The 20,147-nt window shown below is 36.3% G+C and overlaps 1 protein-coding gene across 14 annotated transcripts in view; it reads left to right on the forward strand.

Moving 5' to 3' along the window:
- Positions 1 to 20,147, forward strand: part of SCEL (sciellin) — a 334,162-nt gene that overhangs the window by 79,069 nt on the left and 234,946 nt on the right. For 7 of the 14 annotated variants that reach the window (XM_079903393.1, XM_079903382.1, XM_079903395.1 and 4 more), the window contains exons 1-2: positions 4,368 to 4,379; positions 20,048 to 20,140. Coding sequence is in view for 5 of the 14 variants with exons in the window: in XM_079903383.1 (XP_079759509.1) it covers positions 20,101 to 20,140 (40 nt within the window). In the remaining 9 variants the exon portion in view is untranslated. Of the gene's footprint in view, positions 1 to 1,248; positions 4,380 to 19,064; positions 20,141 to 20,147 lie in introns of those variants that run through there. The other 7 variants (XM_079903383.1, XM_079903385.1, XM_079903384.1 and 4 more) reach the window with 5 other exon arrangements.

Below are 20,147 nucleotides of genomic sequence, written 5' to 3' on the forward strand. Positions count from 1 at the left end.
CTGATGTGAGACTCTGGGAGATGGAACTTGAGTGGAGAGGTGGGGTCTGGCTCACAGGTGAGTTATTATATATCTCGAACTCCCAGTCTGGAGCTCTTTCCTGGAGCCATGAAAGGTTCCATTAACCACCACACTGGCGCCACACTGAGACCTTCAAGGACCAGAACATGGGCATGGGCACACCCAGAGCACACTTACAGCAGGTAAAATACCCAGGTTGTCTTGTTCCTAAGTAGCCAACCATTTCAGTTCTGATTTCCCTCTTACATGTTTCCACATGAGACCAGATGAAAGCAGCACCATCTTTGCCAAGGGCCACTTGGGCTGTTCTCTGCAGCTCAGTGACCTGAAGGTTATACATCATTACATCAGCCTCCCCTTCAGGGACTGGCAAGCAGCTCTCAGGCTGTCTCCAGGGAAGCCAGCTTTCCTTCCTTCACTCTGCTTGATCCTGACGTTCATTGTGTGTAGTCTGCTCAGCCTGTAGTAAAATCTTCTGGTTCCTTTTTACTAAGTCATGCTCATAAACATGAGACTTAATCCACCTGCAGTCTGCTCTGACCCCAGCATTGTCAGTTGCCCTACATAGTCATCGTGAACATTGTCTGTGGCCAAAGCATGTCTCACCTTTGAGTTATTTCAGGCCTCTGGCCATACCTTCCAATATGCATAAGTGACTGCTCAGCACAGAGTAAGCAATGTCACATGATGGAAACTAATTTCATGTGGGGAACCTCTCTGAAAGGCCTGCTCACTTGTTGTTTGTTTACTCAGAAGCAGATGTTTAAACATCTGCTTAAATATTGTGAAATCTTTTCACCAATTGGACCTTTGGTTCTTGCAGCATAACGGGGAAAGCTCATGTTACAGGAGTAGAGGCAAATTGTATGTTGAAAAGGGGAATTTGGTAGAAAAGCTTTTCTAGCATTTCTATGAAAACAAGTACAATGTTAACAAAAGCTTTCATGTATTTGAATAGAAGATACCTTTGGTTTCTTTAAAGCTCGTTAGTACACTATTACCTTGAATCTTTATTTATTTTATGGATATATTATATGGAGTGCTACATATAAAAATTTTACAGAAAATTTTAAATAAAATTTAAAATATATCTAAGAACTGAACCAGTATTGTAGAGAAAAAGCATTGTCCTTTTTTCTTCTCCAGTAAAAGGTTGGATAATCTTTCTGATTTTAAATTATTATATTTCCAGATCAACATCTCCAAGGAGCTGCATACTGACCTACGAAGATGCAACAGCAGTCCTGCTGCTTTGCTTCTCTAATGCAATAGACAAACATCTAATCTGGTTACTGCACAGAGCTAATGTCTTATTTTGAATTTGAGTGATTTCTGTCTGATGTCACATGGAAGAAAATGTAATTTTTGCCCGTCTTTTAGCAGCAGATAATTTGTTGATTTTGTTGCTCAATGGCTTATCTTTAGAAGGAATTTTGAAATTGCACCTTGAGACGTACCATTTTGCATATGAGATAGTTGAGACTATTTACTGGTAGCTTTTTTAGGCAGAAGCATATAACTAGATGAAAATTAAATCAGTTGTTTGTCCTCCCTGATCTCAATCACTGGTTTTAACGGAAGTATCTAGTTGCTTAGGCATCTTGGAGAGCAGTTTGGGAATGAAGAAATTATTTCTAATTCAGTCTCTCTGTTACCTTTCTGGACTCAGTTTTTCCGGTACACACACATGCATACACACACACGCAAAATGAAATAACAGGGAAATTTCAATCCATTTTAAAGAAAAATAAAAAGCAAGGATGAAATATTATTAAAACTCTCTCTTTTTCTGTTTGAATAATATGCTACATCGAGGGTGAAGCTTAACTGGTAGCTTGAAGGTGGGTGACCTCCAATATGACAGTGCTTTATTGCAGGGGTCCCCAGCCCCCGGGCCATGGACCGGTACCTGTCTTTGGCCTGTTAGGAACTGGGACACACAGCAAGAGGTGAGTAGTGGGTGAGTGAGTGAAGCTTCATCTGAATTTACAGCCACTCCCCATCGCTCGCAGTACCGCCTGAGCTCTGCCTCTTGTCAGATCAGTGGTGGCATTAGATTCTCCTAAGAGCTCAAACTGTACTGTGAACTGGCGTGCAAGGGATCTAGGCTGTGCGCTTCTTATGAGAATCTAATGCCTGATGATCTGAGGTGGAGCTGAGGCGGTGATGCTAGCGCTGGGGAGTGGCTGCAAATACAGATTATCATTAGCAGAGAGGTTTGACTGCACAGAGACCATAATAAATCAATTGCTTGCAGACTCACATCAAAACCCTATCAGTGAGTGGCAAGTGACAATTAAGCTGCGTCTGGTGGCAGGCTTTACAGTGGCCAGTAAGTTGATGTATTTCAATTGTACAGCTGCATCTGGTGGCAGGCTTTAAGTCAGAATCCCACACTTATTCTAGTCCACGTGTGACCCGCGCATTATTTTATTTACCACTCCCGTCCGCACCTCTTTCCCACACTGCACACTTGTCTCAGTCACAGTTTTGGTAATCCCACAAGCTAACCCTAGCGAAGATGAGTGTCTGCACTGAGAGCATCATTCTTAGTGGCTAACCACATTGCTAAAGCTAAGAAGCACTTTACTATTGGTGAAGAGTTGATCCTGCCTGCTGCTAAGGACATTGGTTGTGAACTTTCAGGAGAGTCTGCAGTTCAAAAGGTGGCACATGTTCCTCTTTCACATAGCACCATAACTAGACAAGTTGATGAAATAGCAGAGGATATTGAGGCACAATTATTAGAGAGGATTAATGTGTCACTGTGGTATGCAATCCAGGTTGACGAGTCTACCGATGTTGACAACAAGGCAACAATGCTTGTTTTTGTGTGATATAATTTTCAGGAGTATGTGCATGAGGCTATGTTACGTGCACTTTTGTCGCCAACCAACACCACAGCTACAGAACTATTCAAGTCTTTGAATGATTCCATATCAGGAAAACCGAACTGGTCATTTTGTGCCGGTATATGCACAGATGGAGCGGCTACCATGACTGGACGGCTTTCTGATTTCACTGCTCGGGTCAAAGAGGTCGCTTCTGAATGTGAGTCTACGCACTGTGTCATCCATAGAGAAATGCTGGCTAGCCGAAAAATGACACCTGAACTTAACAGTGTTTTGCAGGATGTGATTAAAATTATCAACCACATTAAAGTACATGCCCTTAACTCACATCTGTTTGTGCAGCTCTGTGAGGAGATGGACACAGATCATACATGTCTTCTCTTATACACAGAAGTGAGATGGCTTTCTAAAGGCAGATCACTGGCCAGAGTTTTTGAGTTACGAGAGTTGCTCCAAAGATTTATTTTAGAAAAAGTCACCACCGGCAGCACATTTCAATGACACAGAATGGGTTGCAAAACTTGCTTACTTGGACTTCCCTGGTGGTGCGGTGGTTAAGAATCTGCCTGCCAATCCAGGCGACACAGGTTCGATCCTTGGTCCAGGAAGATCCCACATATCACAGAGCAACTAAGCCCGTATGCCACAACTACTGAGCTTGCACTCTAGAGCCCTCAAACCACAACTACTGAGCCCGCAAGCCACAACTACTAAAGCCCTCGTGCCTAGAACCTGTGCTCTGCAACAAGAGAAGCCATAGCAATGAGAAACCCGCAGACCACAATGAAGGGTAGCCCCCGCTCGCCGCAACTAGAGAAAGCCTGCGTGCAGCAACCAAGACCTAATGCAGCCGAAAAAATTAAAATTAAAAAAATAAAAATAAAAAACGTGCTTACTTGTGTGACCTATTCAACTGGCCCAATGAACTAGCTGCATTCAAAGCCAAACTGGAATTATGGGGGCGACGAGTGAACACTGGGATATTTGACATTTCAAACATTTGCAGAGATTTTGAAAGGGACTGAGCCAGGGCCTTCTTTCTCCTAGCTGGTGCATGATCACCTGTCTCAGCTTTCAAAGGAGTTTGAGGATTACTTCCCAACCGCAAAAGACCCCGGAACTGGGAAGGAATGGATCTGCAATCCATTTCTGAATAAGCCAGGTGAAGCAACTTTGTCTGTGCTAGAAGAGGCACCTGCTTGAGATCACAAATGATGGTGGCCTTAAAAGTATGTGTGAGACAACTTCAAATCTCCATGTGTTCTGGATTAAAGTCAAGGTGGAATATCCTGAGATTGCCACAAAAGCACTGAAAAGCCTGCTTGCATTTCCAACATCTGTCTTTGTGAAGCAGGGTTTTCTGCAGTGACAGCAACCAGAACAAGATTACGGAGTAGACTGGACCTAAGCAACACACTTCGGGTGTCACTGTCTCCCATCACCCCCAGATGGGACCATCTAGTTGCAGGAAAACAAGCTCAGGGCTCCCACTGATTCTGCATTATGGTGAGTTGTATAATTATTTCATTATATATTATAATATATAATGTATATTACAATGTATTATTATATATTATGAGTATTATTATTATAGCAGAAATAAAGTGCACAATAAATGTAATGCTCTTGAATCATCCCAAAACCATCTCCCCACCACTGGTCCTTGGAAAAATTGTCTTCCACGAAACCAGTTCCTGGTGCCCAAAAGTTTGGGGACCTAGGCTTTATTGTTCCTTCATCAGATATCTGGTGGCCTTGAGTCCTAGGTCAGCTCTTCAGCACTCATAGAAGATCATCACTAGTTTCAGTTGATTTGAAAGCCTATTGATCTGCCCTTAGTTAGAAACATAACCCAGCCATACTCAGGTTTCTACTATAAAATGTTTAACCTTGAAGACCCTGCTTCTCAATCATTTTCAAAAACTGCATTCAGAAGAACAAAATTAATAATGTGAATATCTAATATTTAAAACTAAGGGAATGATATCCACAGATATATGAATATCTAATATTCATAGGTATGCAATTGCCTGCAGGATATGCCATTTATCTCTCTTCATGGACACTGTAAGCCTCACCACTGGGGCAAGCCAGGCCATGAGAGAGTTGGATCTTGCCCCTCGCGAGTGCCTCACACTTGGGTGTTGGGATATCAGCCTACCTTTTGAGACCTAAAGTTCTATGATACTGCAAAGCTGCAAAAGTGTTTGGGCAACTTGGACTTCTGCCTGTATCTCTCAGCTTGCCTTAAGCAGATTCTGAGCAACTATGTTCAGGACTGATTGCCTATGTTCTTTTGGTTTTATGTTCTCTAGCTTCCCTTGTAATTGGCATACCAGGTCTCAGGAAGAATATCTATCCATTAGTAAATGTGCCACACTTGTCCCTGAGGTCAGTGATGAGGTGATGAGTAACAAGTCAGAAAAATGAATGAATGACATTTTCTTATTTGGAGCTCACTAGAGAATGTGGTTTTTCCTGAAAAACTGTAGACTTCCTACCATGTGATAATGGAAATTACCTAGATTTTCCACATTATATACCTGATTTAGAGAGGAAAAAAGCAAATATTTGTGGTCTAAGCAGCTCAGATGATGCCTTTGGTAAAAATAATTAGGTAATAGCTTAAATTTTGCATTTGTTTTGTCTATAAAACAATGGTCTTCATCATGGGTCAAACTTTGGTTAGTGGTCAGGGGATGTTGTTTTTAATAGGCTTTTAGTAGCATCCGTGGCCAAATTTGTTTTATTTTAGACATTCTTGAGTGAAATAAAGATGCCTTACCTCACCCTAATTCCCAGACACCCAGTTCATTAACTATGAAATCTAATGAAAGTCGTTCTCAGTTGGTTATAGAAAACGGTAGATATGCTGTAGATATGTTTACTGGCTTTTTGTAATTAAGAGGACTAAAGGATATAGCTTCCAGTTATGCATGTGAAAGGGGAAATTGGTGATGTTTTTGCTTTGTCTGAATAGAGTGATTCCTTCAGCTCATTTTCTAAACCCTTCTGCCAGAACAAGCTGGTTCTTCTGGGAAGACAGAACTGCCTACGGGCACATGCACCCATCTGTTCTTCTCTGCAAACATGCTTTGGTCTTTTCAACACACAGCCAGTGGGTGCTAGGGGTACCCAGTGCAGGTGGCCAAGCCAGGCATGTCTCAGCCAGGTAAGGGAGCATTTATAGTTAAATATGTAATTATAAGAAAACAATTACAAAAAAGAGTTTGCCATAACAAAATTTCTCTGCCTCTGCTAATGGCTCACAGTCTTCTGTGGGCTCTATACTCTCAATGCTTCTTCTTATTTTTTTTTAAGTTTTTTTTTTTTAAGTTTTAAATTTTTGGCTGCATCGGGTCTTCGTTGCTGCACACAGCCTTTCTCTAGTTGCGGCGAGCGAGGGCTACTCTTCATTGTGGTGCATGGGCTTCTCATTGTGGTGGCTTCTTTTGTTGCAGAACACGGGCTCTAGGCGCACAGGCTTCAGTAGTTGCGGCACTTGGGCTCAGTAGCTGTGGCGCATGGGCCTAGTTGCTCCACAGCACGTGGGATCCTCCTGGACCAGGGATCGAACCCACGTCCCCTGCACTAGCAGGCGGGTTCCCAACCACTGTACTACCAGGGAAGTCCCTGAATGCTTTTCTTGGTCTTTGTCAGACATGGTCAAAATAGCTTGTTTGTGTGCTGTTTGCATTGTAAAACTAATATCATGCTCATATGTAGTTCTCGAATTCTTTTGTCAAAAATGTCAACTAACAACCATTCTTCCATTTTGCTTTCTTGCCTCACTTATATTTCAACTCTAACTGGGAAAATATGCTTGAATTCCCAGAGTGCCCACTACACAGACAGCATCCAGGAGCTTGTAAGAAGACAGATTGGGACAGAAGGAAATTGATGTTCCTTCCTTTTTAATAAAGGGCTCCAAGACTTTCTTTTCCCTTAATAATCTCTCTCTTTTGGCTGTTTAGTCTCTAGGTTCTATAGGAACAATATGTGAATTCTAGTATTGAATTCTCATCTAACATTTTATTTTGACTAAAAATTGTAAAGCTTATATGAAATTCACCACAGTGGGATTTTACTATGTGGGTAATGAGGACACACAGACTTAAAATCATAGAACTCAAGAGTCAGAGTGATTGAAGCAATCCCCTAATTCAATCCCTTCATTTTTCAGAGGAGGAAACTAAGGCTTAGAGCAGTTATATGAGCTGTTTATGGTTATTCATCTATTAAAGAGTTAAAACTGGGAAAAAAGGAACTTCCCTGACGGTCCAGTAGTTAAGACTTCACCTTCCAATGCAGGGGGTGCAGGTTTGATCCCTGGTCAGGGAGCTAAGATCCCACATGCCTCACGGCCAAAAAACCAAAACATAAAATAAAACAGAAGTGATATTATAACAAATTTAATAAAGACTTTTAAAAAAACTGGGAAAAGAACTCCTATTTGCTACTCTACCCAGTGATATAGAATATTGAATTTTGTCTATTTATTCATATATATGTGTGTATATATATATATATATAATAGAGACTGTTTTAAAAAGTTCTGGTGATGTTTGGTATACATGTTATACTTTAAGGGTTTCAAAGTTATTCAGATGCCCACTTTTTAGTAGGTTTAACATTCTCTAGGTCATAAGTATATGATTTAATTTTATATTTAATAAGAAACTTAAAACTCTATAGTTGGTAAATAAATACTGGTAAAAAGATCAAAGAGATTCATAAAGTATGTTCACTTCCTATGGCTATAAGGTGGGACTTATGAGGAAGAGAATGGATCGGGGAAATTGTAACAAAACAAAACAAAGCAACAACAAAAAACCCAAATTCACCATTTTTTTCCAAAACCAATATTGCTTTGGTTTTTACTTATTTGTATTTGTTTTGTATTTGCATAACATCCCACCTAGAATACCTAACTGATCATGGTCTCTGAATTAATTATTAAACTTTATGCTTCCTACAAAGATACAATTATTATATAAAGATCTCTGAAATTTAATGGTGTCATTTCTCAACAGCTCTATTAAAAGTGATAAAGCTACATCAAATAGTGTTTTAAAAATGATATCTCTGTACAGTTAAATGCTTTTTAGGACATTGACCTGGAATGATTGCCAGAATTCATGGTCCGAATGGAATTAATTTTCAAATTTAGCAGACACATACTTTCCACGTCTCCATCCCACTAAATAAATTAAAAGTTAATTTACTGTGATAGAGAGCCTGATGGAAACTGAGAGTAATCTTTACTTCCATATGGTTAGATCACCTGAGCTTGACATGTCTTTTTACACACGGGCCCTCAGCCTGCCCAGCTGTCTTTCCTGGTACTCACTTCATAGTAAGTTCCCTTCTCCCTTTCCTTTTCTGTGCAGTCCCTGAGGCTGTCTTGGCCTCTTCACTTACCTCTATTACAGCATTACTAGCCCCAGAGCCTGCCCAAGTTTGTGGCAGGCTGACTATTGGTCCTCCAAAGATGTACACGCATAATTCCTAGGACCTATGAATATGTTACCTTACATGATAAAAGAAACATAGCAGATATGATTAAATTAAAGATTTTGAGCTGGAGAGATTATAATGGTTTATCTGGGTGGGCCCAATGTAATCACAAGAATTTTTATAAGAGGGAGGTAGGAGGACCAAAATCAGAAAAAGGAGATGTGATGACAGAACCAGAGGTCAGAGAGATGCCCTTTGCACATGGAGGAAGGAGCCAGAAGCCTAAGAATGCAGACGGCAAAGGGAAGAAAACAGACCCTCTCCTAAAGCCTCCATAAAGAACTGGTCCTGCCAACACCTTGATTTTAGACTTCTGCTTCTTGAACTGTAAGAGAATAAATTCATGTTGTTTTAAGCCACTATTTTGTTACAGCAATAGGAAACTAATATAATAATCACATATATTAAATCCCTCTCAAGATCATAACATGATAATAGGTATTATTCATTGCAAAAGATAATAATACCATTAAATCCTTTTCCTTAGTACTGTATTTAAATAAATGTCTTTTTAAACGTGTATTTCTAAGCTTGTTTCAAAATATTTTTGTAGAGAAATCTCATACCATTTCCATATTTTATAATTAATTAATAAATGTATTCACTGAGTTTATATTTATTAAATATGTACTGTCTGCAAAGGAGTGCATTGTAGAGGACATGAATATTTATGACATGGACTTTGATTCCAAAGAATTCATAAGGTTAATATCTAGGAGCTAGTATATATGCATAAATAACTGTTGCCCAAGGTGGCATACTATATTTGTTTTCCAGGGCTGCCATAACAAAATACCATAGACTGGGCAGCTTAAGCAAAGAAATTATTTTTTTACAGTTCTGAAGGCTAGAAGTCTGAGCTCAAGGTGTTGACAGAGTTTGTTTCTTCTGAGGCCTCTTTCCTTGGCTTACAGATGGCAGCCTTCTACCTGTGTCTTCACATGGCCTTCCTTCTCTGCATGCCTGCATCCTAATCTGTTCTAATAGGGATTCCAGTCATATTGAATTAAGGCCCACCCTAATGACTGCATTTTACCTTAATTAGCTCTTTAAAGACGCTGTCTCCAAATACAGCCATAATTTGAGGTGCTAGAGATTTGGACTTCAACATATGAATTTTTTTTATTGACGTATAATTTACAATGTTGTATTAGTTTTCAAGTGTACAGCAAAGTGATTCTGCTTTATATGTGTATATATATATATATTATTTTCCAGATTCTTTTCCATTGTAGGTTATTGCAAGGTATTGAGTATAGTTCCCTGTGCTCTACAGTAAGTCCTTGTTGATTATCTATTTTATATATAGTAGTGTGCATTTGTTAATCCCAAACTCCTAACTTACCCCACATACACACTGTTATCCCCTTTGGTAACCATAAGTTTGTTTTCTATATCCGTGAGTCTATTTTTGTTTTGTAAATAAATTCATTTGTATCATTTTCTTAGAAGTTCATTTGTATCATTTTCTTAGATTTCACATATAGGTGATATCATATGATATTTGTCTTTCTGTGTCTGACTTACTTGACTTAATATGATAATCTCTAGGTTCATCCATGTTGCTGCAAATGGCATTATTTCATTCTTTTTTAATGGCTGAGTAATATTCCATTTTATATATATATATATATATATATATATATATATATACACACACACACACACACACACATACATACACCATATCTTCTTTATCCATTGATCTGTTGATGGATATTTAGGTTGTTTCCATGTCTTGGCTATTGTAAATAATGCTGCTGTGAACATTGGGGTGCAAGTATCTTTTCAAATTAGAGTTTTCTCCAAATATATGCCCAGGAGTGAAATTGCTGGATCAAATGGTAACTCTATTTTTAGTGTTTTAAGGAACCTCCATACTGTTCTCAGTAGTGGCTGCACCAATTTACATTCCCACCAATAGTGTAGGAGTGTTCCCTTTTCTCCACACCCTCTCCAAAATTTATTGTTTGTAGACTTTTTGATGATGGCTATTGTGAGCAGTGTGAGGTGATACCTCATTGTAGTTTTGATTTGCATTTCTCTAATAATTAGGGATATTGAGCATCTTTTCATGTGCCTATTGGCTATCTGCATCAACATGAATTTTGAGGGAACATAATTCAGCCCACAACACATACTAAAGGTCATAAAAGAGATGCAAATAAATTGCTCTGGGAAAATTCAGAGCAGAGTGAGATAGTCCAGATACTGCAGATGAAATTCACTTAAAAATCAAATGATTAGCAAAGATCTCCTTGCCATGTATGATTACTTTTAAGACTGAGCCATCCCTCCCAGAGCACACAGAGGCAAATGGAGCAATCCTGATGAATATGGAAATGGTAAATAAAATTATAGAACATGTATGTGTCCTTTCATGAAAACACTCATAATTGTGCAGTTCCTGAATTCCATTCCCAGGCAACAAACAAAGCCAGCAGCTAGCAATGATGAATCGGCCCTTTAGAAGTAAACAAATTCTGTTGTGCTCTTAGGAACTATCGTGCCTAGGCTTACACATACGAATGCATCTTCGCTGAGGCAAAAACAAGCCAACAAACAAAAACAAAAAATCCACAACAAAACATTTTGAAAAGCTTATTGTTCTCATAAGAGAACATGTTCCAGCAAAAAGAGGATGACATATTAACATGTTAGGTGAGTAAAGCACGCTATGTTCCTTGGAGTCCTAACTGATATGTTCCAAAGAAAAGGCCCACCCCAAAGTTAAGGTATAGTCAGCTGCAGCCAAGATGTAATCCTGTTATGAAAGCAGACAATGTTCATAGCAATATTTTCATTGCCTTATCAGCAGAGCAAAAATGCTCAGGAACTCACTGGAGCTGGTGATTTAATCAACCTAATTTGACCCATCATTATTCTAGTGCTGCATATGGAAAAATGTGGACACGGGACAGGGAAGGTCCCTGGTAAGGGAGATAAGATGCACACACAAGATAACTCACTCATTAGAAGGTCATAATACATGATAAAACACTATGTAGAGAGTCTGAAGGAAAAATAGATATAAGCACCTTTGAATTTCTGGGCATAGAAAAAAAAAATGAAGAAATTCCACTTTTAGGTTATTCATTTGCATAAATATTTGCTAATTTTGTACCTTAAACTTTTCTGTACCTTATACATCACTGTACTCTATTATTTCAGACAAACTGTGTACTAGAAATTTCGAAAACAATTTAGTTCTCAAATCCCAAATAATAGTAAGAGTGGGGCAAAATGAATGCAAAGAAATAAAGTGGGAGAATGGGAGGATGCTTAGTAATGACAGTTAAAATGCTGTTTTTTCTAATATAGTTCTGTTTCCGTTGTAAAGTACCTAAATTCAGTTGTCTAAAGAGTGTTTGCTAGCAGCACATGAATTGATTTAATGATAGTGTACAATTTTTAGTAGGAGTTACTGGAAGTTTTCTAAGGATGTTGATTCATCTCAAATCATATTGTTTTCCAGATGGAGTCTGTTGGGTTTTAACAAAAACCCCATGGCTAATTGCAGGTAGGAAATAGCTATATGCGATAACTATTTCATTGATGGTGTTGGGTATTTTTTGTGTTTTTTTTTTTTTTTGGTACGCGGGCCTCTCACTGTTGTGGCCTCTCCCATTGCGGAGCACAGGCTCCGGACACGCAGGCTCAGCGGCCATGGCTCACGGGCCCAGCCGCTCCGTGGCATATGGGATCTTCCCGGACCGGGTCACGAACCCATGTCCCCTGCATCGGCAGGCGGACTCTCAACCACTGCGCCACCAGGAAAGCCCTGTAGTGTTGGTTTTTGTCTTAGATCCAGTACAGCAATGTGCTTCTTAGCAACACACTTCCTGTAGTCAAGGAGACGTTGTCACACACTTAGAGGAAGAGATGGAAATGGATATCTAGGGCTATCCTGCAGGTAATGAGAGGATACTTGCCTAGAAGTAACTGTTCTCTATTTTAATTAAATTCAAAGCAATTTAAATCACAACTTAAATGATTGAGATTGGAAAACAAAATTTTTTTACAGTAAAGATACCTAAACTTGGTTAGAGATATTATAGTTGGAGAATGATTCACCTGAGTCTTAAGGCCCAAATTATTGTTTTTAAGGGGTTAAAGTCAATTCTAAGACTCTATGCCAGAGAGGTGGGGAAGCTTTCTGAAGGAGGTCTTAAGGAAAGTCGAAAAATGTGAAAAAAAAGTAAAGAAAAGCCTGAAGGGCAAATTTTCTTGTTGCCTTACCCATATATCTCAGTAATCACATAAAAGTACCCAGCCAATGTTTGTGGATTTGCCCTGCTCTGCCCCAAGCCAACAGAAGAGCATGTAAAACAGCAACAAAATGACCTTGTGCTTTCACCTAATTGCAGAGAAGCTTCAAGGAAGGTACTGAGCTTTTTCATACTGCAGTGCAGGGGTTGGCAAAATACAGCCTGTGAGCCAAGTCTGGCCTGCTGCCTGTTTCTGTATGGCCTGCGAGATAAGAACGTTTTCTATAGACAAACATTTGCGATTTATTTGATGACAGGCACACTAATTTTGACCCCCAACTCAGCAGTCATTATATAGATAGATATATCTATCTATATAATCTATATATAGATAGTCATATATAGTCATATATAGTCATATATAATCTATATATATATAATATATATATAATTATATATAATATATACATATTATATTATATATAATATATATTATATATAACATAACATAATTATATATAATATATATTATATATATTATATATAATATATATATAATATAATTATATATATAATATATATTATATATAATATATAATATATTATAATTATATATAATAATATATATAAAATATATAAAAATATATAATATATATAATATATAATAATATATATATAATCTATATATAATCTATATATAGATAGTCATATATAGATATATCTATCTATATAATCTATATATATATAGTCATATATAGATATATAGATATATTTTTTGGTCACTCCACACGGCTCACAGCACCTTAGATCCCTCGACCAGGGACTGAACCTTGGGCCCTCGGCAGTGGAAGCGCAGTCCTAACCGCTGGACCGCCAGGGACTTCCCATACTTTGAATTCTGAATAAAAATTTTTATAAGTTTGTTTTCTCACTTATGTAATTTATATATAATATCCTTTGTGGCCTCTTGACTCACAAAGTCTAAACTATTTACTGTCTGAGACTTTGCACAAAATGTTTGCCAACTCCTGTTCTAGTGAAGGAAATAGATGAATTGTGTAATTGTAGCAGTTTCTGACATCTCAGATCTTCCATAGCTAGTCAGAAAATAATTGGTAACATTTGTCACCCCATACTATTTAAATACAAGATGTACTTGACTTTTCATCAATTGCTATATTTTTAGTGAACATAGCCCTGAGAAATTCTTTTTTTTCATATGATATTGAAGGAGGTAACTTTGAGGTATTCAGCTGGTGGATGGCTTCTCTCACATGTATCTTCTTGGTGGGGATGGCTGGAAGGCTGGGCTCATTTGGGAGAATTCACCACAGCACGCACCTATGTCCTCTACAGCATGGTAGTCTCAGGATAGTTGACTTTAGATAGATGGCAAGGTTCAGAAAAGCTTGGGTGGAAGTTTCAAGTCTTCTTATGATCAATCCTAGAAGTCCCAGAATGTCACTTCTATCATCTTCTATTGGTCAAGAAAGTCACAAAGACAAGCCCAGATTCAAGACAAAGAGATGTCTTCTATTTTTGGCTTGTTAAATTTTTTTAAATTACTGTTTATTTAAATCACCAATGGGTACTGAAAATTATCAACTTTTTTTCTGAATCTACTATAACATTCTTTTTCTTCTTTGGTCTGTAATACAGTAAATTACATTTATTGGTTTTCAAATGTGAAACCACCTTTGAATTCCTAGGGAAAAAACCCATCTTGGTCATGATGTACATTACTTTTTATATATTGGTTACTATTTTATAATACCTTATTTAAACTTTTACATATGTGTTTCTGAGAGAGATTCACCTGTAATTTTCTTTCTTACAACGTCCTTGTCAGGTTTTTGCATAAAAGTTATGATGGCTTCATAGATGAGTTGCTACTTGTTCCCCCTTTTATTGATTCCCTGGAATAGTCTGAATAAGCTTGGTGCTATTTCTTTCTTAACTTCACTTGTTAGGCTGTTTGAACCTGGAGGTGTTTTTCTCTTTTGTTTTCTTGGAAGGGTTCTTAATTTTGGGTTCAATTTCTTTAATACATATAGGACTCTATTCTATTTCTTCTTGAATCAGTTTTGGTATATTGTGTTTTTGTAGGATTTGACCACTTCATGTAAATTTTCAAATTCATTGACAAAAGTTCTTAGTAATATCCTCTTATTATCTTATTAATGACTCTAGTATTTGTACTGATGTCCCCATTTTCATTCCTGTAGTGATTATTTGTGACTTTTTTTCTCATTTTCTTAATTAGCTGTGCTAGAGGTTCACAAATTTTATTTTTTTCAAAGAACTGCTTGACTTTAAAAAAATTTTTATTAACCTCTGTCTTTAAAATATTTTCCCTTTTTATTTGTTTATTTTTTGTTATTTTTCTAAATTCTTGATATTGATATAGGTATCATTGATTTTAGTCTTTTTTTCTAAATATGTATTTAAGGCTATAAAATTTCCTCTAATAATTGCTTTAATGCATTTCACATATTTTTGATACATTTCATTTTAATTATCATGTAGTTTAAAATATTATCTAATACTTACTGTGATTTCTTCTTTGACCCACTAGTTATTTAGAAGTTTTAGAGATAATAAATAGTTTAGGGTTTCATAGTTTTTATTTTTTTATTCATTTCTTGCTTAATTCCACTGTAGTCAGAGAACATTACTGTGGTTTGCTATATGGCCCAGCATAGCGTCAATTTTGCATGTTCGATGTGCACATCAAAAACATGTATATTTTTATTTGTTGAATCCAATGCTTTAAATATGTCAATTAGGTCAAATTTATTGTGTTGTTCAAATCTCCTCTGTCTCTATTAATACTTTCCCACAATTATTCTATTAGTAACTAAGAGAGTTGTGTTTAAGTATCACACTCTGTGGATTTGTTTTATTCTCCTTTTAGTTCTGAAAATTTTTGTTTCTATATTTTGAAGCTATGTTATTTGATACATACAAATTTAGCTTTTTTATATATTTCTTGTCAGTCGTCACTTTTAACAGTAGGAGCACTCTATCTCTAGGAATGCTTCTTGCCTTGAGGCCTATTTGTCTAATTATCATAGCTATTACAGTTTTTTTTTAATTGTTTTGTTTGTGATAACTTTCCCATTCTTTTAGTTTCAATATTTTTATGTCCTTATACTTAAGTTATAGCTCTTATTTGAAAAAATCCACTCTGTCCTTTAATTAGAATATTTAGTCAATTTAACTCTAATGCAAATAGTGGCATATTTGAGCTTAAATTTACTACATTAGTGTTGTTTTCTCATTTTCTCCCTGATCTAGCTTCCTTTTCCTCTCTCTCTTTTTTTTTTTTTTGTTGACAAGAAATTACAATTCATTCACTCTTTTATTCATTCATTAATCAGCTTTCTGTTCTCCCTCAGCTATTAGCTGTGTGCACGTTCTTTTTCATTCTTTTCATAGTTACTCTAGAGGTTATAACATGCATCCTTGATATATTAGAGCCTAATTTTTTTTTTTTTTGGCAAATGCTGTTATGTATTTAGGCCCCAGAAAATATTTTTAAATTATTCAATATTAACTTAGATTTATCAACAAATTTCCCCATTTTATGACTTTTTATTCTTCCCTAAATTTTCATACTTTTAATCTGGGATTATTTTTCTTATGCCTGAAGAACTTCCTTCAGTACTTCTTTTAGTGTGGTTTACTGGAAATTAAATCTTTAATTTTTTGTTTGTCTGAAAATGAATTTTGGGGTAACTTATAAAGAACATTTTCCTTGAAAAACAGAATTTTCTTTCAGTACTTTAAAGATGTCATTTGTGATGATTAATTTTATATGTCAATTTGCCTGGGCCATGAGATGCCCAGACATGGTCAAACATTATTTTGAGTGTGTATTGGGAGGATGATTCTGCAGGTCATTTGTTCTTGGGTAGACTTCCCTTCTTATCTTCAGAACATTGGCATCTTCTTGTACTCTCTTCCCAGTACCATGGAAAACAACTTGCTTTGCTTCCAGTGGAAGGGTCCTTGTTTCAGGCACTGCTCTTTTTGTTTCTAATGGAATTAATCCCTTTATTTTCAGAATGAATTGATAGGTCTGGATCTTTTTTTTTTTAAAGTAGAGTAAAACTGCTTTAATGTGTGTATAGGACGTTTTAATAATTTTGATAATTGCCATTATATTTTTTGAAAATGAAACTTTGTTCTTGAATAGAATCAAACTTGGCCAGATTTTCTTAACAATTTGGCTGCAATATTATGCTACTGGCATATGTATTTTGTCACTAGCTTTCACAAGAAAAGAGTAGGTATAGATTTAAAGCAAATCTATATTTTATTTCAATAATCTGAAAAATTCATATATTATTCTGTGAAATGCTTGAGACATTGTAAGTCTTACCTGACTAATGTCTAAGTAGCTAAGCAGTTGGAAGACCAAATTATATAATAGTAAATAAAATGTAAACCATTTATCACTAAACAATATCACTGAGCAGGTCAAATTTGTCTTTTGTAATTCAGAATATTCTGGTTAATTAAAAAATTTTAAATTAAATAAATGTATTTAGTATTATGCAGGTCTTTGGGAGAAAGTGGGTCATGCCTGCATTACTTTACAGCATAAAGAAAGCATAAATATATCTTATTGGGAAGTCAGGACTTACTTGAAAATGTTTTGAACATTGTTGGTCTTTTAGACTAAAAAAGTCTCTGTCGGCGTAACAAAGACTCACAAAGACTAAGAACTGTCTTAGCAGCAGATAACTCCTTAATACTTGGCCACATTTTAGCCATAAGAATGAAGATATCTTTGTCAAAATCATATATTAATTTGTCAACAGTGCCTATCTTCATAAAGCCTAGGTGGAAATTGTTCTTTCAAGATTTATCATGTTTTCCAATTCAAAAACCTCCCATAGCCAAAATGGCACTGAGATCTGAAATATCAAATTCTTGCCTTCACTGCTTTGTCTGATTTGCCAATTGCTCCCTGAACCCTGGCAAATTTCAACAAGTCAAGTTGATGACTTCCTTAAATTTCTGATTCCAGTCCCATTAATTTACATGGATGAAAAGTGCATTGTGAAGATGAAAAATTTATTTTCACTAGACTTATGGAAATCATTACCAGTTATTGCTCTGTATAATTTTATTAAAAGTAAAATTGAAAAAAAATTAAGAATTTTGTGGGGTAACTGTAAATTATGTGAGTGCTAGTTTTTCCTAAAATTGCCCTTTACTAATTTTATTTTTGACAATTTCCATCACCAAATCTATAGTACAACATTCTTTTCCTACATTTCAAAACAAATTAAAAAAAATAAGGAATACTATGGAAAAATAATGGTTAACAATCTATTATTATTTAGCATAGGAAGTCAAATGGTTGAAAAAAATTGAAGGTTTAAAACGATGATTTTGTAAATGGCAAGTCATGATTAAAGTCTCCAAAATTTGTTTTAAAATTTATACTTTAAGTTGACATAAAATTGTATATTTATCAATGAAGTTCTTTTTGGTTTCAAAGTAACTTTTGGTTTTCTAGTATAAATTTTTTATTGTACATATTTTGGTTTTCTAGTGTGTAGCTTCTCTTTTCCTTTCTGATAAAATTCACTTACATTTTTCACTTTAAGATTAATTTTTTTTCACACCACATTTCTCTTCCATGTTGTCTAATACCAGCCACACCTATTATTATCCTTTTCATTTCATTCGTGACTCCTTCTTTTATTCCCTCTAACCCTCTGTCGTGGAGCTTCTGTTGTGTATTTATCTGTGATTGCAGCAGGCTTTTTGCAATAATAATCAGGCCTTCCAGGGATTCACCCAAGATTTATTGAGCATCTAGTATGTGCCAATCAGTGTGCTATATTTTGGAGATAAGATAAAGATAGTCCCTCTGAGCTCTTTAAGGTTAGGGTTTATGTCTTTTTCATCCTGTATCCCTAGTGCTTGACACATGCCTGACCCATAGCAGCCTTCCATAAAATTGTTATTGAAAGTAACCCCAAAGCCCATCTGCTCTGTGAAGTATTCCATCTATATTAACTGTTTCCTCTTAGTTCCAATAATGTTTGTTCAAATTTTGGGGACAATTCCATGTAGCAATCAGTAAAATATGGGGGAGCAAATATTGTTCTTAGGTTTCCAAATACATTCACTACTATGGCAATAATTGCCTGAGTACCAGGAACACACTCTGTGCAGACGTTGCTTCAAGTACTTCATTGCTGCGTTGAGCCGGGTTGTAATGCACATTTGGGTGAGCTGCTGGCTTTCTGGTTAGATGTCTGCTATAGATAAAGCAATCTGTGCAGTGCTAACTTCATGAGGCTGCACCTTAACTATACATTCTGTTTTGTGACCCAGAGACCAAAAAGTTGACGAATGTAGAATGTAAGATGAAATTAGGTTGTGTATTTTAAAAACGTACAGTATAATTATTTGTATTCATTACTGCAAATGAAGAGAATAACAAGTAGTAAGACATGTAAAATCAAGACATTTGTGAAATCAATTGGACTTTTATTTCTGAATAAAATAACACAAAAATATTTTTAAACTTCAGAAATGCATTCCAGAAAAATCTTAATCGCTATTTCCTGATCCTTCTTCTGTGGGTAATCAAAATGACATATTCACATTCAATCATTCAATTATTCACTGCCTGACCTTGCAGACTTGGCTTAACATAATTTCTTTTCAGCTAGACTAGTTCCTAGAACTGTGAAACTACTGGATTTATGATTGAAAGAGTCAGTTTGTGTATTGTATGGCATTGGGTCAACATGTCCTTCTGAAATCTCATTCTTTGTTTTGCCCAGTTTTCTTGTGAAAAGTGAATTGCTGACTAATTTTAACACCCCCCCGCCTTTTTTTCCAGATAATATGTGAGTTAGTCTTCATGCTTTGCAGAATTTTGCCTTTTTCAAGATCAGACTTGTTCAATGCCATTTCCTTCCTTCCTTCCATTTGTTTCCTTTGTGAAGAAATTACCCCTTTCAGGAGCAAAGGAGTTGATAAAAGATAACTCTCACAATCAAGTCTGTTTTAGGTTTACCAAAAGAGGGTATGAAAGGAGTCCATCTCCAAGGGGAGGCTTAAGTCACTGAGAAGAGAAAGGAAGAAAAAATAAATCTAACAACCCAAAGAACAAAGATGTGGAATTTGAAATAAAAAATATACTTACCTATACATTCCTGACATATTTAATCATAATTTTGACCAAAGTTCACTGTCCATAAGATTTCATGTAAGTTCAATATATTGTTCAGTTAATTTTGACTTTCATCGAAACTAAATTTTGTCAATCATCTTTTGTTAAAATGTTTTAGAACCAAACCCACAACACAATTAAGTCTCCAGAAATGCCGTTACATTTTCTAAAGGAACATCAATCTACTTAGAAGTGTGAGATCCATATTGTTAAGCTTGTGTTACATAGATGCTCTTTTTCTGCAGGCAGCATGATGTAGTGGAAAGAATACGAGATTCTGGAATTAGAAAAACTGGGCATGAGTCCCAGACTCTGCACTATCAGCTGTGTGACCTTGGGTAAGTC

This window comes from Stenella coeruleoalba (assembly GCF_951394435.1).
Source record: "Stenella coeruleoalba genome assembly, chromosome: 18".
NCBI classification, from domain to species: domain Eukaryota; kingdom Metazoa; phylum Chordata; class Mammalia; order Artiodactyla; family Delphinidae; genus Stenella; species Stenella coeruleoalba.